This window comes from Calidris pugnax, unplaced genomic scaffold (genome assembly GCF_001431845.1).
Source record: "Calidris pugnax isolate Ruff unplaced genomic scaffold, ASM143184v1 scaffold121, whole genome shotgun sequence".
Classification (NCBI taxonomy): Eukaryota; Metazoa; Chordata; class Aves; order Charadriiformes; family Scolopacidae; genus Calidris; species Calidris pugnax.
The window spans coordinates 726,089-749,200 of record NW_015090884.1 but is presented as its reverse complement, the minus strand read 5'-3'; the positions used below and the strand labels follow the sequence as shown (position 1 = coordinate 749,200).

The 23,112-nt window shown below is 47.9% G+C and overlaps 2 protein-coding genes across 2 annotated transcripts in view; one reads left to right on the top strand and one right to left on the bottom strand.

Annotated features, from left to right (window-relative positions):
* Nucleotides 1–10,077, top strand: part of MYO7A (myosin VIIA) — a 141,298-nt gene extending 131,221 nt beyond the window's left edge. Inside the window, exons 44-51 of the mRNA XM_014947114.1 lie at nucleotides 1,820–1,933; nucleotides 2,393–2,480; nucleotides 3,184–3,290; nucleotides 4,994–5,179; nucleotides 6,687–6,803; nucleotides 7,883–7,966; nucleotides 8,499–8,618; nucleotides 9,330–10,077. Coding sequence (XP_014802600.1) covers nucleotides 1,820–1,933; nucleotides 2,393–2,480; nucleotides 3,184–3,290; nucleotides 4,994–5,179; nucleotides 6,687–6,803; nucleotides 7,883–7,966; nucleotides 8,499–8,618; nucleotides 9,330–9,419 — 906 coding nt within the window. The 3' untranslated portion in view covers nucleotides 9,420–10,077. The remainder of the gene's footprint in view (nucleotides 1–1,819; nucleotides 1,934–2,392; nucleotides 2,481–3,183; nucleotides 3,291–4,993; nucleotides 5,180–6,686; nucleotides 6,804–7,882; nucleotides 7,967–8,498; nucleotides 8,619–9,329) is intronic.
* A 4,025-nt stretch (nucleotides 10,078–14,102) lies between these two features.
* Nucleotides 14,103–23,112, bottom strand: part of GDPD4 (glycerophosphodiester phosphodiesterase domain containing 4) — a 49,141-nt gene continuing 40,131 nt past the window's right edge. Inside the window, exons 13-16 of the mRNA XM_014947100.1 lie at nucleotides 18,286–18,433; nucleotides 17,097–17,179; nucleotides 15,654–15,736; nucleotides 14,103–14,552 (exon numbers count right to left, since the gene is read on the bottom strand). Coding sequence (XP_014802586.1) covers nucleotides 14,521–14,552; nucleotides 15,654–15,736; nucleotides 17,097–17,179; nucleotides 18,286–18,433 — 346 coding nt within the window. The 3' untranslated portion in view covers nucleotides 14,103–14,520. The remainder of the gene's footprint in view (nucleotides 14,553–15,653; nucleotides 15,737–17,096; nucleotides 17,180–18,285; nucleotides 18,434–23,112) is intronic.

Below are 23,112 nucleotides of genomic sequence, written 5' to 3'. Positions count from 1 at the left end.
TCTTGCTTTGATGCTGTGGCACTTGCCACCTCCTATTTTGCAGGAACGGATCCAGGAAGTACCCACCCCACCTGGTAGAAGTGGAAGCTATTCAACACAAAACCACCCAAATTTTCCACAAGGTTTACTTCCCTGATGACACTGATGAGGTAAATGGGGGAGAAGGAAATTCTGTTAGGATGGCTGTGAATTTTCTTATTAAAATCTCAGAAGAGGTTAATATTGATTCTGATTCAGAAAAGCTCAGCCTTTCAAGAACACTCTGGACCAGAACAGTGTAAGGAAAACCCATCCTTGTCTACCCTGACCAGCTCAGGGGTTTGATTTACTGCAATTCACTTTTTTCAAGACATGGGTGCTGTGCTGGTGTTCACTGGAGGCTTTATAGTGTGACCCCAGAAAGGAGGAAAACAGGTGGCTTCATCTCCATTCTTTTACTGGTTCACAAGCCACAAGCCTCAGATGTCAGTTATTTTAGCCTAGACCAACAGATATTGTCCACCCAACTACCCAGTGGGCTACCATGATGGGGCTCCGTGGGGACTGGGCAGACTATGGCAGCACTGGCAAGTAGCTGAAATTATACCTTCTGACCTGGGAGGACACAGAAATTGTACCTGCACATAAAAACCTCTCATTAAACATCTTACACAGCTAGTTATATTGATTGCCAGAGCAGATATGCATGTCCTTGCAGATCCTGCTGTCTCTTGCTACCAATTAGTCTTCCTGTGAGGCTCACACCTCTCTCCCCACTTGTGCCCTTGGGCACAACTAAATTCCTGTATTTCCAGGTGGGTTTATGTGTAAAGCAGTGCACACCCATGGAAGGAAAAGGATGATTCCTCTCCAGTGGTTGTGTGTGCCCTTGTTTATCTGTAATGGAGAGTTGAGAGAACTGCTGGGATTTCTCATCATTTCGAGTATGTTTTTCTACGTGACACATGGCACGGCACTGCTTCATACACATGTATCTGTGTGAGAGCCAGTAGAAGGAGGTAGTGGGGACTTCTGCACTTGGATGGGTTTGCTGGGATCCTTTTGGTCATGGCAGTCACACAGGTGGACTGGCAGAGGAGCATCACCCCAGTACAACATGCATCTGCACCAAGGATCTGCTGAACATCAGCAGCACTGAGCTCCAGGCCAATCTCTCGTGAGATATGGAGTATGAATCATGGTGGTTTGGTGGTTCAGGATAACACAGACATGCATGTGGTGGTCAGAAACTTAAATTCCTTAAACTGCTATGAAATTCACCTCTTTAAATGGGCAGAGTGAAATGGAGGTGATGTAAATCCTGAGCACAGCTGAAAAGGCAAAACAGGGGCTGGGACCTGCATGCAGGTGGGACAGTTCTTTAGATATCCCATCCACACATAAAGCAGGAGTCATCTCCCCTCTCTTAAGCTATCAAAGAAGTTAGGCATTTGGTCTAAGCCAGGCATCTGACCTCCTCATCATCAGTGGAGAGATGATTGGGAAAAGCCTGGAGGTATCTGTCTCTCTTCCCTCCCTAGACAAATAGCTCTGAGACCTAACTGTGAGATCAGAAAAATCTCTTGCATTACCTGGGGGACCTGGATAAGCCAAGACAGGATATAGATAGAGCATCACAAAGCACAATGGTACAGAACACGACTGAGCTCCTGTGAACATCCCTTCCTATGCCCAGAACCACAATCCACAATGTCACTAATTTCATTGATGGTGGGCAACAAAATCCCTTCATGTGTCTGAGCCTAGAGTCCCTCAAAGAGAACATAAAGTGGAAATTAACCTTGAGATAGCACTGGTGAGGATATTCCTTTCTTTGTAGGCATTTGAGGTGGAGTCCAGCACAAAAGCCAAGGACTTCTGCCAGAACATCTCCAACAGGCTGCTCCTGAAGTCCTCTGAGGGCTTCAGCCTCTTCGTCAAAATCTCTGACAAGGTGAGTGACCCACCCAGAGACAGGGGTAGCCCCAGGGCACATGGGGTGACCCACCTGTTGGTGGGTACACACTGGTGAAGCCAGGCTTAAAACACAGATGGGCAAAGCTCTCCTGGGCTGTTGCTGAGTCAGGTTTATATGAAAGGACTAAGTAAGAAAAACGTGCAGCTTGGAGCTGCCTCAGGCAACTAGGGGAAATCTACGGAGACAGTCATCATGAAGGGCAATTAATTGCCCCAGTGAAACAGGAAGCTGTAGTAAGGAGTAATGGGTGAAAGTGGAGACAGAGCCTGCAGCAAAGTGCTGGCAGGGCCTTCCTCATGTCAGCCGTTTGTCACACATCAGTGTCACCAGGACAAAGCAATGAGCCATGACTACAGGAGATGGGGCAGCGGTCAACCCTGCCTGTGGCCTCTTGCCACTTGCTCAGCCTTTGTAACCATGTGCTGTGTCCCCCAGGTCATCAGTGTGCCCGAGGGAGATTTCTTCTTTGACTTTGTGAGACACCTGACGGACTGGATAAAGAAAGCAAGACCTGCAAAAGATGGTAATGGTGACTTTTTTCCACTGTGGGTCACACAGAGCCCTCCTAGAGCCCTTCAGCCATTTCAAACAGGATTGACCACACAGTCTGCCACGTCTGCTGGGCCACACTGCTGTGGGTGTGCTGTATGCACCAGCCCTAGGGGCATCCCCTGGGAGATGGTCTCTCCAGGAGCAGCAAGATCTTTGCTCCAGGGTTAGGCCTTGCCCCTGTGAGGAGGACCTGCTCTTGGCAGCAGGTGGCTCTCCAGGGCTGGCCCATGGGAAGGTTTCAGGGATGTGATTCATCTCACCTTGCTGCCCACATCCACCCCAGAGCTGGCTGTAGCTCTGCTGAATAGACTAGACGGACTAGTTGGACTAGGTGATCTCCAGAGGTCCCATGCAACCCCAAATCATTCTGTGATTCTGTGAATATATCAGTGGCTGCAAGACACAGGTGCCTCCAGGGCACAAGTCCTCAGTCCTGCGTTAGACATGAACATTATCATTGAATTTTAAGCCATGCAAATGAATCCAGACACTCTTTCAATTTTATTAAAGCTTTGAAAGGGAAAGATGTGGTTTTCCATACATGATCAGAGCCGGTTTGGTCCTGCCAGTGCCCCTGTCCCTGCAGGTTGTGATGGCACATGGGCACTGCTGGCTTGCCAGCTGGTGGCCACAGCATTGCTCTTACATATTTGCTCCCTGCTTCCCTTGTACAGGTATAGTGCCTTCCCTCACCTACCAAGTGTTCTTCATGAAAAAGCTGTGGACCAACACAACGCCTGGAAAGGACTCGATGGCAGACTCCATCTTCCACTATTACCAGGTACTCTGGGGGCCTGCAATAGCAGCGGAGACTTGGGAGGAATTAGGAATGGGCTCCAAAGACTTTGTCCATCTGCAGACCATTAAATAGGAAGAACTCTTGCCTTAAAGAGAGCACAACAAAGAGCCCTGTTGAGTTGCATGGCAAGGAGCAGCCTTCATGGCCTTCAGGGTAACCAGCTCAGCTGGGATTTGGACCAGCTGCTCTTGGGTGGGCAGCAAGAAACAGGAGAGAGCATGTTCTGCTGGAAGCCTCAGCAGGGAGGCTGAATTCAGAAGCATCCTGAGGGTTTTCAGCCGCCTCCATTCATGGAGGTGGGCTGTGATGGTCCCAGCAGTCAGGAAAGAAGTTACAGTTCTTCAGTTCTTGTTTCTTATGGAATGGAAGAGACTTCTTCATGTCCCAAAGGGCTCTCTCACACACATACACTCCCTGTGTTCTTCTCTGGATAAAGTGGTTATCCCAATATATACCCCTTAATGCTGCAGTTAGTCACTTGACATATTTTCAGACACTTATGATAATGAAGGAATAGATTTTTAAAGTTAAAAAAAAAAAAAAAAAAGAAAGCAGAAAACCCATTATTCAATTCCAAGTGGCCATTACTAGGGGTAGATTTCCAGGGATGAGGGAGGATGAACAAGATAGCTTGATAGCTAACACAGGGACCTCCCTGTTCCACATAACAGGAGACTGTTCTAGACCAGAGAGGATCTTTGAACATCTAGTGTGGTCTCAGGTGAGCAGCTGCCTCTTCACCACACTCACGACAACCATGGGTGTTAACCAGGGCACAGCCTCTTCACCAGGGGCTGGAGACCTTCACAAATCACACACATACACTCCCTGTGTTCTTCTCTGGATAAAGTGGTTATCCCAATATATACCCCTTAATGCTGCAGTTAGTCACTTGACACATTTTCAGACACTTACAATAATGAAGGAATACATTTTTAAAGTTAAAAAAAAAAAAAAAAAAAAAGAAAGCAGAAAACCCATTCAATTCCAAGTGGCCATTACTAGGAGTAGATTTTCTGGTATGAGGGAGGATGAACAAGATAGCTTGATATCTTGTTCATCAGGAGACTGTTCTAGACCAGAGAGGATCTTTGAACATCTAGAGTGGTCTCAGGTGAGCAGCTGCCTCTTCACCACACTCAAGACAACCATGGGTGTCAACCAGGGCACAGCCTCTTCACCAGGGGCTGGAGACCATCACAAACTCCATTTGACATCTGAGGAGAAAGGTCCATGGTCATCCTGTATGTCTCTGAATCGTTCTTTCCTCCATTCAGGAGTTACCAAAGTACCTGCGTGGTTACCACAAGTGCACACGGGAAGAGGTCCTGCAGCTGGCGGCTCTCATCTACCGGGTGAAGTTTGAGGATGACAAGTCCTATTTCCCCAGCATCCCCAAGCTTCTGAAGGAGCTGGTGCCTCAGGACCTTGTCCGGCAGCTCACACAGGGACCTCCCTGTTCCACATAACAGGAGACTGTTCTAGACCAGAGAGGATCTTTGAACATCTAGTGTGGTCTCAGGTGAGCAGCTGCCTCTTCACCACACTCACGACAACCATGGGTGTTAACCAGGGCACAGCCTCTTCACCAGGGGCTGGAGACCTTCACAAACTCCCTTTGACATCTGAGGAGGAATGTCCATGGCCATCCTGTATGTCTCTGAATTGTTCTTTCCTCCATGCAGGAGTTACCAAAGTACCTGCGTGGTTACCACAAGTGCACACGGGAAGAGGTCCTGCAGCTGGCGGCTCTCATCTACCGGGTGAAGTTTGAGGATGACAAGTCCTATTTCCCCAGCATCCCCAAGCTCCTGAAGGAGCTGGTGCCTCAGGACCTTGTCCGGCAGCTCTCTCCAGACGACTGGAAAAGGGTAAAAACTGCAGCTTGGGCTGTAAGACCGGCCTGGTGACTCAGGTGACTTGTCTGACGTTCAACATTGAAGTGGGGCTGCCAGAATGAGTGACCCATGGTCCCTCTTGAGCCTTAGCAGAGCTGCAGCCTCCACAACATCACCAAGAGGAGGAATTGTACATGTGTGTTTGTACACAAGTGCCTTGCAGTGGGTTTTCTTTGTGGTACCTGTGGCCATAGCAGTGGACGCGGCCCATGCAGACACATGCTGGGAGACAGGCTCATGCAAAGGTCAGTTGTTTAAGGCAGACTCATGAGTAGAGGGGTACTTCTCTTAACTTTATGCCAGGAGAGCTGAGACGACTGGAAAAGGGTAAAAACAGCAGCTTGGGTCGTAAGAACCTGGTGACTCAGGTGACTTGTCTGACGTTCAACACTGAAGTGGGGCTGCCAGAATGAGTGACCCATGGTCCCTCTTGAGCCTTAGCAGAGATGCAGCCTCCACAACATCACCAAGAAGAGGAATTGTACATGTGTGTTCGTACACAAGTGCCTTGCAGTAGGTTTTCTTTGTGGTGCCTGTGGCCATAGCGATGGACGCAGCCCCATGTGGACACATGCTGGGAGACAGGCTCATGCAAAGGTCAGTTGTTGAAGGCAGACTCATGAGTAGAGGGGTAATTCTTTCTACTTTATGCCAGGAGAGCTTTAGCACAGGTACAGACAGGTTAGAGCCATAAAAAAACGAAGCTGATGAGGAGTCTGGAGAACAAGTCTTGTGAGGAGCAGCTGAGGGATCTGGGATTGTTCAGCCTGGAGAAAAGGAGGCTGAGGGGAGACCTTCTCACTTTCTACAACGCCCTGAAAGGAGGGTGTAGAGAGGTGGGAGTTGGTCTCTTCTCCCAAGTCATGGGTGATAGGACAAGAGAAAATGGCCCAAGCTGCACCAGGGGAGGTTCAGATTGGATATTAGGAAAAAAAATTCCACTGAAAGGGTTATTAAAAATTGGAACAGGCTTCCCAGGGAAGTGGTGGAGTCACCATCCCTGGAGGTATTTAAAAGATGAGTAGACATGGTGCTTAGAGATATGGTTTAGTGATAGTTTTTGTCAGTGTTAGGTTGATGGTTGGAACAGATGAACCTAAGCAATTCTATGATTCTATAATGTATCTGTCTCACTGCCAAGAAATAGTCTTTTAAGTCCTTTCTGTTTCCTGGACTTGAACTCAGCCATATGCCTAACCAGAGAGCTATCAGCTTCTCTGGTTTGAAGGTCTTTCGGACTCCTCTGCTGTATAACATTTATAATCCCTTTAATGGAGTCACCAGCACAGCTCACCTAAGGAAGAAAGACCTGCCTCAGTTCCAGGCCCTGCCCCAGTGACCAGCCAGTGCTTTTGTGAAGGGTTCATTGGAGCAGAAATTAGAACTGCCCATCCTTGTAAGACTGGTGCTCCTTCCCTGCAAACATCCCCACTGCCAGGTAAGTGCAAACCCTCCAGCTCTGTTGTGTTCTTTGTTGCAGTCCATTGTGGCGTACTACAATAAGCATGCGGGCAAAACAAGAGAAGAAGCCAAGCTTGCCTTCCTAAAGATTATCTTCAAGTGGCCTACATTTGGATCAGCATTCTTTGAAGTGAAGGTACTTGCCCTTCTTGAGGGCTCTCTGGCAGCTTTGAGCCCAGGTCAGGAGCCCCGTATCACAGGGAGGTTCCAGATTTGCAGGGTTGTCCCAGTGCCTGGACTACACTGGGACAGCTCTGATGAAGCAGGGGAAGAGTGTGAGACTCTGATCAGCCACCAGTTAAGGGCCAAGATATTAATTTATTGCTGCCCTACCTCTTCACACAGACAGAGGTGTTGTAGAGCATATCTCAGTCATTTGGTCTATACTCGTAGCTGTGCTGTGGAAGAGCCAAGAGCCATTCTCTCTTTTGCCAAGACAAAGGGGAATGTGTGGTTTTCTAAAAAAATCCAGAGCACCCACCACAGCACCAGGTTTCCATCAACAACAATAGAGTCCAGTAGTTGTGAAGTGTCTCCAAGTATTCTGGACACCTTATTGCAACTCCCGCTTCTCAATGACCACACAGTGAGCCTGGGCTGGAAATTAGTTGCTGAAATTACTTATCAGTTCCTTGAATTTGGGCACTCCATTTTCTGTCATGTCCATCTTAGGTGGCATAAGGGATCTGATTATATCCAGTGACTTGACAACTAAGAAACCTGTGGCAGGGACAGGAGCTGAGCCCCCTTTTCCTGTACCCTACCTCATCAATGGAACAAATTGAAGGTCCTCGTGACACAGGGATGGGAGAAGGGTTTACCAGCAGGAACAAAACTGAATGTAAAGATCAGAAGGAGAAAGACGAGTGTAGTCTTGGCCTGGAGGTCCATAGCAGGCATGAGGAGGAGCTGAACTGGAGGAGAAAAGAAACATCTGGGGTTTTCCAGCTTGTCCCAGCTCTTCCTTGACAATGGCAAGGAACTTCATGCTGTCAGCAACTCACCTACCGGTTATCATGCATCTAGGAGATGCACAATTAACTAAACAGCCCTGACTACTGCTGATACCTTAATGGACTTTGTTTTTAAAAGATAAATTGGATAGCAGTTAATGGGCCACCAAATGCTGGCAGGAGAAGACAGGGAGAGAGGAAATAGGAAAGGGTCTGATTTTGCAAGACATTTCCCCTAACCAGTTCTTCTTATTTCCAACAGCAAACTACAGAGCCAAATTATCCAGAAATCCTTCTCATTGCCATCAATAAACATGGAGTCAGCCTCATTGATCCCAAAACCAAGGTAAGCAAAACTAAGGTCTTCACTAGATGCTCCTGATCCCACTCCCCAACCTTTCACAGAGGTCATCCCAAAAAAGCATGTGTCAGGAGTTCTCATAAAGCCTAATTAGAAAGGCTGGACAGCCAGAAAAGCTTCTGGAGGCAGAAACTCACTGATGTACAGAGCCAGCCCAACCTTTTTCAAGGAGATGGATTTGGAGCATCAGCGGTTGGGGCCCCGTAGCTGAAGGATACACACACTCCTTCCTTAATCCTTTCACAGACACTAGGACAGGAGCTGGAATAAATGAGTTCCCACTAGTTACTTCCACCAGCCACATGGTTATTCTGGAACAGAAGTCCTCCACAAGCACTGGAGGATCCAGAGTCTTGCCTCTCACCGCCGTTCCCATGAGGCCATGATACAGTCTTATCTCAGTAGACATCCTTGGTCTGCTTTGATGGAAAGTGAATAAGGACATGAGGCTTCCTCACCCCCCATCGTGAAAGTTGAGACTCTTGTGTGTTGAGTGCCAGTCTTGTGTTCCCACCAGGATATTCTCATCACTCACCCCTTCACCAAGATCTCCAACTGGAGCAGCGGCAACACGTACTTCCATATTACCATTGGCAACCTGGTGAGAGGAAGCAAGTTGCTCTGTGAGACCTCCCTGGTAAGGAGCGTTAAAGATTATTGGGCACATTTAGACCAAATCCTGACTTTGGCAGGCAAAATTTAATGCTTCCAGAAAATTGTGTCTCGGAGATTCTCTGGGCTGAAAATGGTCTCTTAGAAGAGCCCCCAGGATGTTTTTTTTCTTCTGGATCTCTCATGGCTCTGTGCAATGGATCAGGGCTCTCACTTGGTCCATTATCCAACTTATGAGCAAGCCTGAGGTGCACTGCTGCCTGTCACTGGACTGAAAAGCATATTAAAGCAGATGTGGGTTCAGGGGGTGCTCTTGAGCCCTTTTACCAAAATTCTTTGCCTAGCTTGTCTCCAGTAACAGTCAGAGCAACAGTCTAGACTGTCTTAAACCCAAAGCATGAAGGATAAAAAATCATGCTGACTTAGTTGTTATTAATCTGTGGCATGCAGTATTTTGTTGGCCATTTGAAAATCCAGGTCCCCTTCCAAAGCTCCTTATGTCCTTAGCCTCAACAGTATCCTGGGACCATGAGTTTCTCCATCTCAACACTGCAAATTATGTTTGGCCTGTGTTCCTTGTGGTGGTGTCTTTTCATCCAAGGAGAATGAAGGAACAGGTCAAAATGTACCTGAGATCTTGAAAGTCAAGAACTGGTAGCCAGTGTGCTCAGGGGGCACAAGCCAGAGACTAAACTGTGCTCTGAAGGCAGGTAATATCTTCTTCTTTCCTCCTCAGGGATACAAGATGGATGATCTTTTGACCTCATACATCAGCCAGATGCTTACAGCCATGAGCAAACAGAGGAGTGCAAAGGGTAGCAAGTGAACTGCAAGAAGCCACTGGCAGGTGGCCATGGGGCTAATTCACCAGCTGAAGCCTGTGGGATACCCGTGCAGCTGGGGGAGCACCTTTGCCTCCCAGATGTGGAAGATGAGCCGAACACCATCAGGGAGTTCGCTGGACTCTGACCTTGAGGGCTCAAATCCCACCTCCCCCTCCAGCGAAGACGACTATCTCTGACCTCCCGTTCTCCTTCCCCACCCTGCACCCCAACTCTGACTTACACCTCAAAGATTTCCAGGGGACACCACCGCTCTCAGAGAGTGACTGAGCAAAGACACTTCGGCAGGAGGTTTGCCTGAACCCAATGGTTGGCATCGCAAAGGCTCTTGGAAGAGGATTTGTGTGTGTGTGTGTGTGTGTGTGGCTTGGTTTTGTTTTGTTTGGTTTTTTTTCTTAAGTAAGAGCGAGCTATCAGGATGCTAACGGCTTTTGGTGGGGTTGTGGGCATTTCAGGTCTGAAGAGGAATAACAGAGCCCCAACCCATGCTGGAGAGCTATCTGATGAACACCGAAGGGCTTATTTTTTGACATTACAAAAGAATACATTGTGTTCTTAAGAAGGACAGAAAGGAAAAGCAGGCTGCGAGGAGCACATTTTAACTAGGAATCAGAATAAACAAACTACTGATTGAACAAGCTAGAGTACTTAAGTGCTGTCCGTGCAATGCTGGAAATATTTAAAAAAAAACAGATTTTAAAGTTTTGTTTCTTCTTCTATTTATTTTTTAAAATATTAAAAAGGAAAAAAAAACATATCCTGCATTTTGTGCCGGTGTCTGGACACTGACTTGGGGCTGAGGGCGACCTGCAGGACAACTGCCCGCCCGGGGATTCCCCGAGAGCCGTGATTGCCGGAGGCTGAGTAAGGCACATCTTTCCCAACTGATGGGCTCAGCTGGAAGTGACTCTTGGAAGATGAATTATCTCCTTTTGCCCCCGTTCCCAGGCAAATTAACCCTGGGAGGATCTTTACTGCAAGCTTCAATATGGATGTAGGGGTTTTGAAGTCCCCACACTTGGAAGGCTGAGGCCAAGCCGGTGTTCAGCTGTGATTCAAACAGAGACTTGGCCATCAGGGTTGGAAATGGCTAATGATTTTATTGTGCTTTTGTGTGTGTTGCTGTATAAAATGGCTCTTTGCAAGTCCCAGCTGGACCTGAACCACTCACAGTGAGGGCAGGCCCTTGATTTTGGTGGGCTTTTCTCCATCTTTGGTTGGCTGTACTAGTCTGCTGGCTGGTTGTCCCATCTTCCACTTGACACCACACAGTGTGGAAAGAGCCTGCTTTGGAGCAGAGATGGGACTTGCCAGCAGAGAGGAGGCTGAAGCCATGTTGTGTCTGGGGGGAAGCAGGGGAAGGAGCCTGGGGTGCCTTTCTAAAATCTGGGCTTCAAAGGAGGATGTTGCCTGGGTGTGTGGCAACACGAGGGATGAGAATTGTCCACCATGCCTTTCTAAAATCTGGGCTTCAAAGGAGGCAACACGAGGGATGAGAATTGTCCACCGAGACCTGGTGCTGGTGTTGCTAACACTGAGTGGATCTCAGTAGACATGGGAGACCTTTCTTGGTCCTCTGGATTGGGATGAGTTTGGCTCCTTTTATAAAAGTCCATGTTGTAGGGTTTCATGTGTTGTTCTGTTGCTCAGCTGGGCTCAGTCACCCAACACCATGGCATCCCAAGCGGAGATGGCAGCACTGCCTACTGGACTTCAAGGACTATGACATCCAACTGGGATGCAGCAGTGACTTTAGACCTCAGTTGCTCCACCAAAGTGAACGAGATGCTGCACGGAGACATCCACCAGCCAGACAGGGCTGCTAGGACATCTCCTTCCTCCACCATCCCCGCTACCCAAGGCGCTCTGGTGATGGGAGCATGGTTACACCAGCCAAGGCTACACTGGGAGCTGAGCTGCCTTCTCACCATCCTTCTCTGATGCTTCTCTGCCCTCCCCAGCTGCCATGATCCAGCTGTCCCAGGGATCCCACCCATCCTCAGACACACGCCTACCACCACCATCACTGCTTTCGTGAGTCTCCAGTCATCCCTGCTTCCCACAGTAGACGATGTGGCAGAGCAACGTTTCCCAGTGCTGTCCTGGGCCAGCTTCCCCACGCCACCACCCTCATCCCTCCACTCACAGCTCTGTCAGCCTCCCCATGCACCCCACCATTTTGGGGGGTGCCGGGGCTCTGTGTGCGTGTGCCTGTGTGTCATATGTATTAGCGTCTGCTGCCCTCTTTGTATTCACACTGAGCAATGTAACATGAGAAACATATGTCCGAGCGAAATACTCTAATTAAAAGCATCAAGTGGTTTGTGGGAGGCTGTTCTGCACCGTGCAGTTGTGGTGGTGGTGTCTGCACAGGGATGGGTGGGCTCAGGGCTCCCAGGTCCTTGTTGGACTTCTCCTGGCGAGAGTATCCAGCAATGGGGAGCAAATCATCAGCGTGCCCAAACAGGAAATTAATTGAAATATTTTCTTTTTGGGTAACAAACACTGGAGCTCAGGGAGTCTCCATTACTCATCCTCTATGACAAGGGCTGGTTCTTCCACAAAGGCCAGTTTTGAGCTGAATCACTGGAAGTACTGGGTGAAAAGTTTGTGTGGGGGAGTCAGACTACCAGCCCTGTGCTTGACAGCATTGCCAGACCCTGCTAGCTGTGAAGCAGCAAAATTATTAGCTGAGATGTGACAGGGGGTAAGGCATTGCAGGACACCACAGGTCAAATTGGCCAGGCTCTGCCTGGACAAGGCTGCTGAGGATGAGGAAGGTGAATATGGGGAGATACCAGTGCATAATGGCCAAGCAGCAGCTCGATACATGGTTGAAGGCACATTGAGGTGGCTTTTCCTAGTACATATTAAAAGTCTTGATCAGGGGACCACCACTTGTCCCAGCCAAGTCCCTCACCTGGACACCAGTGGACAGGCTGAGGACCCCATGATGCTCACCAGCGTGGAACCCCCAGAAAATTAGGAACCAGCTACAGATGCAGGGCATGGGAAGGGGGTTCAACAACATCAGTAGTATCCTCTCCCCATGATTCACAGATCTAGAGCTTCTCTACACCAGTCTACCAGCACTTTTCCAAAGGAAGATGCTGCTTTTTTGCTTTTCTAGCTTCCAAAATACTCCAAAGCTGCAACTTGGAAAGGTTTGAGTGCCTCTCAGCACAGCTAATTCTGAAATGTAATGCTTCCCTGTCACAATTCACTTCTGATAGTTTTATCTAGCAAAAACACTGAGCTGAATGAGGCTCAGCGTATAAGAAAATGTCTATAGCCTGATTTAGGTAAAGGCTACTATTTTCTTCCCCTTTCCCAGTTTGCTGAAATAAGAACAAAACAGGATAGGAGTGCTAAAATGTATTTAAAACATGACTTACAATTTACAAAAAAATGTGTTCTTATTAACTGTTCAAGTAGAAATTTATGGCTTAAACCTGGGAGATGCTCACATCTCCTTTGCAGAGCAGGGCATAGACCTCCTTCCCACTATGTGCCAGCAGCCACTGGGAGAAATTAAAATCAGAATAAATCCCAGGGCACAGAGCAGGTCTACAGACCTTCCCAAGGGAAAAGCAAACGGGACACTTGGTGGGATCAATTCACACGCAGCTCAATCCTTCTGAAGAAAAGTGTGCTCCTGGTCATAGTCCCAGTAGCTACATGGCCAAGGCACCACAAAGTCCTTCAGCACCCATGGGAAGATATGCCTGTCCCCACAACCAAGAGGAAGAGGTTGTCCTGTTAGGGTCTATGGCAGGGCAAGAGTGTGGAGAAGGAAAACCTAAGCTGCCCCTGCCTGTGTTATAGGAAGGTACAGACCCCAGTGACTCAGCCAGAAGCACTTGACCATCGTGGTGGGGTTGGTGGGCTCTCAGGGATGGAGAAGATCTGTGAGGAGGAAGGGAGGGAGTGTGTGCAGAAGAGGCTGGTCTGATGGGAGAAACGTGGGCAGCTGAGAACAAGAAGGACTGGAGGATGCTCAGATGTTTGCAGCATGTGTAAAACACAGCTGTGGAAACAGAGGGCTTACACATGGCAGGAGGGATCACAGGATGATTTCCCTGTGGGATCAGAGTGGTCTCAGAGGGAAATGGTGGCTCCCATGTGGTTGCTGCATCTCATCATGGTGCACATCTTCTTCACAGCTGCAACTCCATCTGTGCTCCCCTACACCCCAGGGGAGCAAGGGTTTGCAAGGAAAACTGTAGGAGGGGAAGCTTGGTGCTCATCTCCAGCAGGGTCATGGAGACAAATGGCTCCTCCTCACCAGGTGGTCGGGGCTGGCTCCCTTGGCAGGTTGGTGTTTGTGTTGCAGGAAGGGGCAGCAGGGGAGGGTCTGCTCTCCAGTCCTCATTGAGATGGCAGGTCCATGTCCCCTCCCTACCTTTATCAGGCCATGATGGCAGGGATGTCACTGAGCTCTGGAAAAGAGGAGACACACAGTGATCTACCAAAATATCTGCAGTTGTTTTGCCAGCCATCGTGAGCGGAGATAACCTGGCTGAAAACGCATGCAGCCCAGGTTGGGTCATTTTCAGTGGATGACACAGCTCCATGAGTCCAGAAACCTGGTGCATGGGAGGGTCCCCAGCCAATCCCACCCTGCCTTGCAGACCCAAGAGTCCTCAGCACCAGAACAAGAAGGACTGGAGGATGCTCAGATGTTTGCAGCATGTGTAAAACACAGCTGTGGAAACAGAGGGCTTACACATGGCAGGAGGGATCACAGGATGATTTCCCTGTGGGATCAGAGTGGTCTCAGAGGGAAATGGTGGCTCCCATGTGGTTGCTGCATCTCATCATGGTGCACATCTTCTTCACAGCTGCAACTCCATCTGTGCTCCCCTACACCCCAGGGGAGCAAGGGTTTGCAAGGAAAACTGTAGGAGGGGAAGCTTGGTGCTCATCTCCAGCAGGGTCATGGAGACAAATGGCTCCTCCTCACCAGGTGGTCGGGGCTGGCTCCCTTGGCATGTTGGTGTTTGTGTTGCAGGAAGGGGCAGCAGGGGAGGGTCTGCTCTCCAGTCCTCATTGAGATGGCAGGTCCATGTCCCCTCCCTACCTTTATCAGGCCATGATGGCAGGGATGTCACTGAGCTCTGGAAAAGAGGAGACACACAGTGATCTACCAAAATATCTGCAGTTGTTTTGCCAGCCATCGTGAGCGGAGATAACCTGGCTGAAAACGCATGCAGCCCAGGTTGGGTCATTTTCAGTGGATGACACAGCTCCATGAGTCCAGAAACCTCGTGCATGGGAGGGTCCCCAGCCAATCCCACCCTGCTTTGCAGACCCAAGAGTCCTCAGCACTTCAGGGCTCGCTTTTCACAGCAGAGCAGAGTAATGCATGTCGGAGGGGACGACTGGAGGTCTTTGCCCAAACCTCTGCTTGAAGCAGGGCCAGTTAGATCAGGCTGCTCGGGACTTTGAACATCTCTGAGAGTGGATATTCCCCACCTCTCTGGGTCCCTGTTCCAGTATATGACCACCATCATGGGAAAGTTTTCTTTTCCAGTATATGACCACCATCATGGGAAAGTTGGTTTTTTTATCATCAAGTCCAACCATCTACCCTACTCTAAAGTACTCCCCTACACCATATCCCCCAACAACACATCTAAATGGTTCTTAAACACAGCCAGGGATGGTGACTCAACCACCTCCCTGGGCAGCCTATTCCAATGCCCGACCACCCTCTCTGTGAAAAATTGTTTCCTAAATTGTTTTCTCTTTATATCTAGTCAAAATTTCCAAGGTTGTCAAAATTTCCAAGGTTGTCAAAATTTCCAAGGTTGTGGCTTGTGCTGCTGTTACTGCACATCAGAGAAACTCTCTTCTCTATACCCTCCCATTAGATGGTTGCAGACCATAAGATGCCCCTTGATCTTCTCTTCCACTGTGCAAACCCAGATCTCAAATGTCCCCATCCTCCTGCTTAGTGGCCCCACTGAGCTCCCTCCCGTTTGTCACAATCTGCCTGATGCTGGGGAGCATGAACTGGACCCAGTGCCTAGACACGGCCCCACCAGCGCTGAACAGAGAGGAGAAATCCTTGCCACCTGAGACTGAGACAACCCAAGATGCAGCCATTCTTCACGACAGCATGGGCACCCATCACCAACCCATCCACCAGGACCCTGGTGCCCCCACAGAGATGTCCTGAGCAGGATGCAGTTCCTGGCTTTCCTTGCCCTACTCACCTGTCCTGAACTTGTTGTAGGTGCCACTCTCCAGCATCGGGCCACCATCATGGACACAGCAGGAGGAACTCCGTTCTCGCCACCTGCATGGAGCAAAGCACCTGGGTCAGGCCACAGCTTACTGTAGTTCCCCTCACAGCTCCCTGGTGCCCTGGACATCTTTCTTCTACTTTTTCAGGCTACTCCAATATTTCAGAATTTGCTTGGGTCCTTGTTGAGAAGGGACTCCAGTGCATGACTGATCTCCAAGCATCATGTGCACAACAGCATTTTGTAGGCAACTTTGTCACGAAGCCCTGTTTTCTAAGAAATAGTTAAGAGCTCAAAAGCCCCAGAAGTGTTTGCAGCTGCTGGTTCCTAAGCGGCGAGGGAAATTTCAAACTTGTGATTTTGGTGCATTCATAAACCTGATAAACAAGAGTAGGCAGGACTCTCAGGCACTGCTGGTGGCCCTTCACTCCCAGCAGGGCTGGGAATGCCTTTCCTGCAATGCCAGCCCAGACGAGGTTGTTATTTGGCTGGATTCGGAGCATCCACAGAGCCCTGGGAAATGCACACAGGAAGGTGCCTGTACAGCTGTTATTTCATCACCTGGACATACCACAGCTTGTTCCTTCCTCCATCCTCACAGCGCAAAAAATTAGACCTGCAGCCCTTTCCTGTGCCAAAGCAAGTCACGTCTGTAAACAACTCAGACTGCTCACCCAGGAGCTTCCCAACCCACAGTTGTGCTGCCAGCACCCCTGCAGAAAACAACTCTGAGCTGGTTGTCCTGGTCTTTTCACCCATCCAGAGTTGGCCAGCTGAAGAGCTGAGGCCATTATCTCCTGCTCTCCTTGGTCACCACTGGGATAAGAGCACAGGCAAGTTCCTCATCCAACCTGCTGGAGTGAACTTGTCCCGTGAACCCCAGATTTCCCAATTATTAAACGGAGGCAATGTCTTTGGCAGCATGGAAGGAAACAAAATGTGGTGCCTGTGACACACTCAGGCATCTTCACACCCAGGGGGATGGACTTCCTCAGGGGCTCTGGCATATGCAGAGAGACACAGGGTGCTCAAATATTAACATTGAGAGCTTTCCTCCTAAGTCAGTCCAATGCAACAGTGTCTAAATAGTAATAATAGAAAAATCAGTTCCTTTCTCAGTTCATCAACTTTGGTAACTGGTCTATGTTGCCACTGTAAATCCACCAGGTCTCCACTGAATCCTGAATCAGGTAGATGGCGCCTGAGCTGCCAAACTGGAAAGAGAAAATAAGAGCAAGCAGGAGAAGCAGAGAGGTTTTGGGAGACTTTCAGAGCTTTATTCTAGTTCCTGGGGGGAAAGGTAATGTTCTCAAGAGTAGTTTTAACCCTTCAGATCACGTGAAAGCATCCCTCCTTCCCTCCACCTCATGCAAAGGATCAGGTTAGGATGGCCATTAGCAACTTGGTAGTTACCAGTGCAGAGCAAAGATGAGTGAGATGAGGAGCACAGAGGTCAGATCTGTCAGGATCCACATGATGTTGTACTGCTGCGGAGTCTGGAAGAGAATAACAGAGGATGTGTCCATCACCAAGGACCCCCAGATATGCAAAAAAGTTGCTCAAGCTCTTTCTTGCTGCTCAAATACGGCCATCTTGGCTGCTTGGTTTGCATGTGCAGTAACATCCCACAGGTGTGTAGAGCATTCGGTGGCATTTCATCAGTGCGTGATGCCAAATCATCATCCTTTGTAAAAACAGGGCTATTGTGTGGCCAAGAAGATTGTGCCACATCACAGTGAATATAACAGGGAACTCTTGTTTGTTCAGGTAAGCCCTTTAGTTCACTTTGTTTCCCTCCAACATTAATGTCAACTGGTGGCATCTCTTTTCTCCCTGGCAAAATCTTCCTTTAGTGAACACCACAGGAGGTCTGGGGTGCCTCCTCCTTTAAGTCTAAGAGCATCTGAAGATTCATCCTTAGACTGGACCTTCACCCACCCTCAGAATGGACTGAAACACTGCATTTGTCTGAATGGTAGCACCATAAAATCTACTTTAAGAGTGTGAAGCTAGTTATTCAAAGTAGTAACCTTTAGGCTGCAGGGACTCTGGTGGACCAGTGACCCAGGTACTCCTTAGCCTGTCCTTACATTGTCCAAGGTAAAATAGGGAATAGAGAAATTATGTGAAAAAAAAATCCTCCCAGCAAGGAAAGGTTATTTCTGTGGTTGTTTCCCCGGTCTTGTAGAAAAAGAACAAGTTTGAGAAGGGCAGTGGGAAGCCCTGGGAAATGAGGAACTTCTGACACTAATAAGGTGCTTCAAAAGCTTAGAAATGTAAATCCTCATGCACCAGCTTGTGCCCTTCCTCAAAGGCCCTTCCTTTCTCCCCACACAAGTCTGACTTCTTCAATCTCATGTCCAAGCATAAGGTGCAAATCCTAACAAGAAGGGTGCTTCTACCTGAGCCAAGAGAAAAGAGGAGAAAGGTATGGTGGTAGCTGGAGTGGCTCAGAGATTCCAGGTAAGCCAGGTTTCCACTCAGGTCCTTTTCATGCAAACGGCCTTTTATCTGTGCATGAACTGGCCCATGGTCCCCAAAGATAGCCATGAACATCCCAACCCCACCTCCTACCCCTAGGAGGGGAAGGACTTTCACTTACCATGAGGAAGAGTGGCTGACTGAGATTCTTTAGCGTGTGAACGGCATTGGTGGTCACAGAGTGTGCCCCAGAGCACCACGCCAGGGAGAAAAGCCATGGCTCGTTGATCACATAGAGGTTGGTGGTGATGTTTGCTGCAGCATATGTCCTTTAAGAGACCAAAAGACAATATCCTTAATTAAGAAAAGCAAGGAGGTCAGTACTTCTTTTGGGCTGAATCAAGGAGAGACAGCGATTTTCTGTAGGAAAGGCTTGCTCCAAGGCCTAGATAAGGACTAGAAAGGAAAGCCAACCAGCCAATAATTAATCATTCACAATTGGCCAATACAGAATAGCTGAGCTGCTGGAAGCAAATGCAGTTAAAATGTCCAAAAGGTCACAACTTTGCTTACCCTTCTGCCAAATGAATCAGTGCAATAAAGTGTTTGTAATCTCCCAACAGTGTGTTCAAAACCACCTCAAAGCAAGCTACTCGCTTGTTACATTTGCTACATCAATTCATCGTTTTTTCAAGTTCTTATAAACTATTGAAACTTAATATGAAGTAAGGTTATACTCTGTATAGGGGTAAAGGAAGGTATCATTAATATCAGCATTTGTTAATCTACCTAGGATCTACCCAGGATTTACTGAAATGGATTTTTTTTTTACCTAAACCTACCTAGAATTTTGAATCCTGTGAAACTTATCATTGAGAAAGTATGAATATTACTCTCATCTAAAGGATTAACTTTTTCTTTTCTTCTTTTTTTTTTTTTAAATTATATGTCAATGTTTTTGTGCACAGGAAAGAGTAAAAAATCCTATTTACAAAAGAAGAGCTGGACAGATAAGATTGGTTTTTAAATTTTTTTTCTTCTTTTTTTTTTCTTTTCGTTTATATAGGAGAACCATTTTGGAAACTGCTGTGGTTAATGTGGAGCCTTCCATTGGCGAGATGACATTTTCAGTGTGTCACAAGCAACAGAGTACTGGTTGTGACAGAGATAAGACATGAAGTCTCCAAAACACTAGCTATGAGAGGGTGATGGTCTCTCACCACAGCACTATGCACTCGCACTGACAGTTGTCAAGAACCATGGGAGCTTAAGTAGTTGTTCATTCTCCACAGTTCAGTGCTGGTGGGATTGGGGGTGGCATGAACAGAAAGACAAGACATCAGGAGACAGATGTGTTCTCTATTCAGGAGATTCTCAGATCCTGGTCAAGTAAATATGAGCTTGGGGGCAGGGAGATACACTCTCTCAGCCATACACAGGGTCAACAAAAGAAGTGAACGGCAGTCCTGCACCCCCAAAAAGCAACAGAGATGGCCTCTTTGATCTAAAGGAGCTCTTCCCAAAATGCTCTAGCTACTGGAGCTGGTCACTGGAGGGAGACATTGCCACACGCATGAGGCAAACATATTCTAGATGCAGTCCATTGACTACTTGAGGCTGAAACTGCAACCTACCGGATGTCTTCACTGGACATTTCAGTGTAGGCCAGATTGAGTTTGACAATTTTATCCATCAATAGGTCTTCAACTGGGGCTTTAGTGCCCATTGTCTGCTGAAAGCCTGGAGCAACAGACTGAACAAAGGACCTCATGTCGTCCTCCAGCCATAGGACCTGCAGGCAACAAGAAGACCCAGTGAATTCCCATCAGACTTACTAATATGCCCTGCCCTTCCCACAAACCCAGTAAAGATAACATCTTGAGGGGCTTAACCCAGCCTGTCAAATTACATGTTTCTTTCAATGATCAAAGAACTTTTGGATGCAGGGTTAAAACTTGCAAGTCACTTTGATCAAGAAATAAGTATTCACTGTTCCTCGCTTATCACCTTAAAATCAGTGGGTACGTTTCACACAGCCCAACAAAAGCTGCGGTGTTCGAAATGAATGAAAAGACCACTTTGGCTTATGGGAAAGGCAACAGAAAATATTCCGTTGTCCCATTCCCCCAGCATGGGAGATCTTCAGCAGACACAGATCGGCGTAACTCCCTGGACATCGATGGGTATGGAGCCTGATCCACATGAGTTTAGCATTCATCCATTGCCAGGAGAAGGAGGAAAGCAAAGAAGGCTCCCAACTCCGTGGATTTTAATTTAAGCCAGTGGTTTCTACTCAATATATAAAATAAGCATGGGTGGCAGGGAGTAGGCTGCCAATTATTACAATGATGAAAGGAAGCCATTTGGGGGCTTAGGCATCCACTGGTATAAGCACTGACTTATTTCCCTGTGCCACTGTAGTGTTACACCATTTTGTACCTCCCGAGGAACCAAAGGTAGGAACACACTCCAAATGATGACTCTCCTCTTAGGTAGGTGAAATCATGAAGGGTATGAGCCCGAAGTCCCAATTCAAGAAAGCAAGAAAAAGAGAGATGGAGGAGTGATGCCACCCTACCAGATGAGGTCTAATCCCCGACTCGTTGAGGATGACTTCCAGGGTTCTGTTGATCCACGAGTCCCTGTAAGGGTGTTTCTCTGGAGGGCGGTAGAGATCAAAGATCACAAGTTTATTCTGACTGTCTGCGAGGCGCAAGAAATTACTTAGCTTGTAAATGGACTGATTCATTGCCTGCATTTGATCTGCCCTTGACAGTGAGCCCATGCATGAAAATGGTTTGTCCTAGAAATAAACAGATATAAAAAGGGAAATCAATCAGGCAGTCACCTCCGGGAGTCAGCTCCACACAAAAAACTCGTATCTCTAAGAGGGAAAAAGTTTGACATCAACCCTCTGCAGGTAAGGATATTTTATTTTGCTTAGCTCTTCTACCCAAGAAACAGAGGAAATTAACCCAGGCTGTGACAACAGTGATGCTGAGATCTAAATTGCATAGTTCACAGTTAGTTCTGCTGTGCTTCCCTCTCCCACTGTCTTAGCTGTGGCTATTATACACAGCACCCTGCACAAGTAGCTCTTATCTTCTTCCCCCAGCCCATGTGTTCTGCTGCTGCCATGATAAGGAGCCACAAGAACACCCACCAGCCAGTTCTTACAGGTCTCCTAAGCCTGAAGGCCAACTGGCAAGGAGACCCCAGTTTTGGCTCAACCAGTAGTTCCTCTCCTAACATTCATGCTATTAAGTAGTAGCCAGCTGGTGTCTCTTCCACATCCAGTTGATGATGGTCCTTTATGGCGCTTACCTTAAGGAACCACGTTCCAGCATTCAACTCCTGCAGAGTATCCCAGGAGAACAGCGCAGCATTTTGAGCAGTGTCATTGGGGTAGACCTCCTTGATGTTAGTTGTCCTCCTCAAGGTGCTGTCATGCATGAGGAAAGGAACCCCATCATAGCTGTTGGAGAGCAAGAGTTCAGGTCACCTGAGATGTGGGTTTGTTGATGGCATGAGCAGACTCACAACAGCTCAGAAGAATCTGTGGGACATGGCGAATGCAGCACTACGGCCTCCCTCAGTGCAGAGGGTGGGACAGGGAGGAAGGCTGAGGCTCAAGACACCAGGTTATTTCCTATTAAATACCACTGGGTGACCTTGGAGAAATCATACCTGTCTGTGCCTCAGTTTCCTCAGGGGAAAAGTGGAGATGGTGGCATTTATGCCTGCCAGCCTCCCAAAAAATGGATAGTAACTTATAGTTGAAATCTCTTTTTGCCAACACCAAAGTGCTTCCATGGCTTTCAGAGGGCTGAAGTCTAAATGGACAGTGACAGAATGGAAAAATTTCCTCTTTTAGAAAGGTGTACATTAGGAGAACATCTAAGCATTAGTGCTTTTCTCACTCAGTGCCTGGAAACCGCTCAGCCTGCACAGCATGTCAGCAATTCATGGCAATTAGTCCCTCAAACAAAGGAAATTAAATATCTCATAATTAGGACAATGCTGTCACAAGTCTGACTGCAATTTTCTGTTGGTGTGCAGGCCTGATACAACCTTCTCTGTGGCCTGGAAATCAGGTTAGGGCAGGGACTTGTCTTTATACTCTGCAAAGCATTTAAAATATACTGTAGAAATAATGATTGTTACATCAATAACTACAGCCTATTGACTTGCCTGAGAACAACCATGCCCTCCAGCTTCTACCATGACGTGCCAACTGAGGGACCGCGTCCCAGCCATCAGTAAAACCTAATGGCCTGGAGCTGCATGTCTCCAAAGGCAAATCTTAGAAGAAGCAACGTGTATTCTGTGAGGTGCTCTGTTTTCTCCTTACCTAATGGTGACATCCGTTTCAAGACCATCCCCTCCGTGTTCAATTGTCTTCTGAAATGACATCTCAGTGTTCTCTGGTGCCAACTGGAAAAAAAAAAAAACGTGCATGAGCAGATCACTTTCAAACACACTCCGGAGGACTCTATAAGTACTTTCTGTCTCTTTGTGACACCTCTGGTTTTTATTAAGGGAACTTCATTATCCTGTTAAATTCTACTGCTAGTTTTCTTCTACTTTAGCCACCAAACCCATCTTGTCCCTCAGGAGCAGTGCTATCCTTGTTAGCAAAAACATGCAGTGGTGCCTTTGGCAGGCAGTTCTGGATGAAAGTGCCTCCCCTTCCACTTTCCACAGCTTTCATGGACAAAACCAGAAGATCATGATGAAGGTAGCAAGACACAGGATGTAGGAATGATGTAAAATAACTTCTCCAGACCTACCATTGGTGCTCCACGGTGTCCAATGAGGGCTGGCTTCGGTCCAAGTGTCCCCTCCTCTCTGATGCAAGGAGAGTACATCCCCAGAGGTATCAAGAAAAGAAAGAGAAGGATAGCCAGGTATGGACCAACAATTACCACCTGAACAACTGGAAGAATTTGAAGGAGGAAGGCTAGAGTTAATCCATGCAGTAACGTACGGTTTTGCCTTGCGGCTTGAC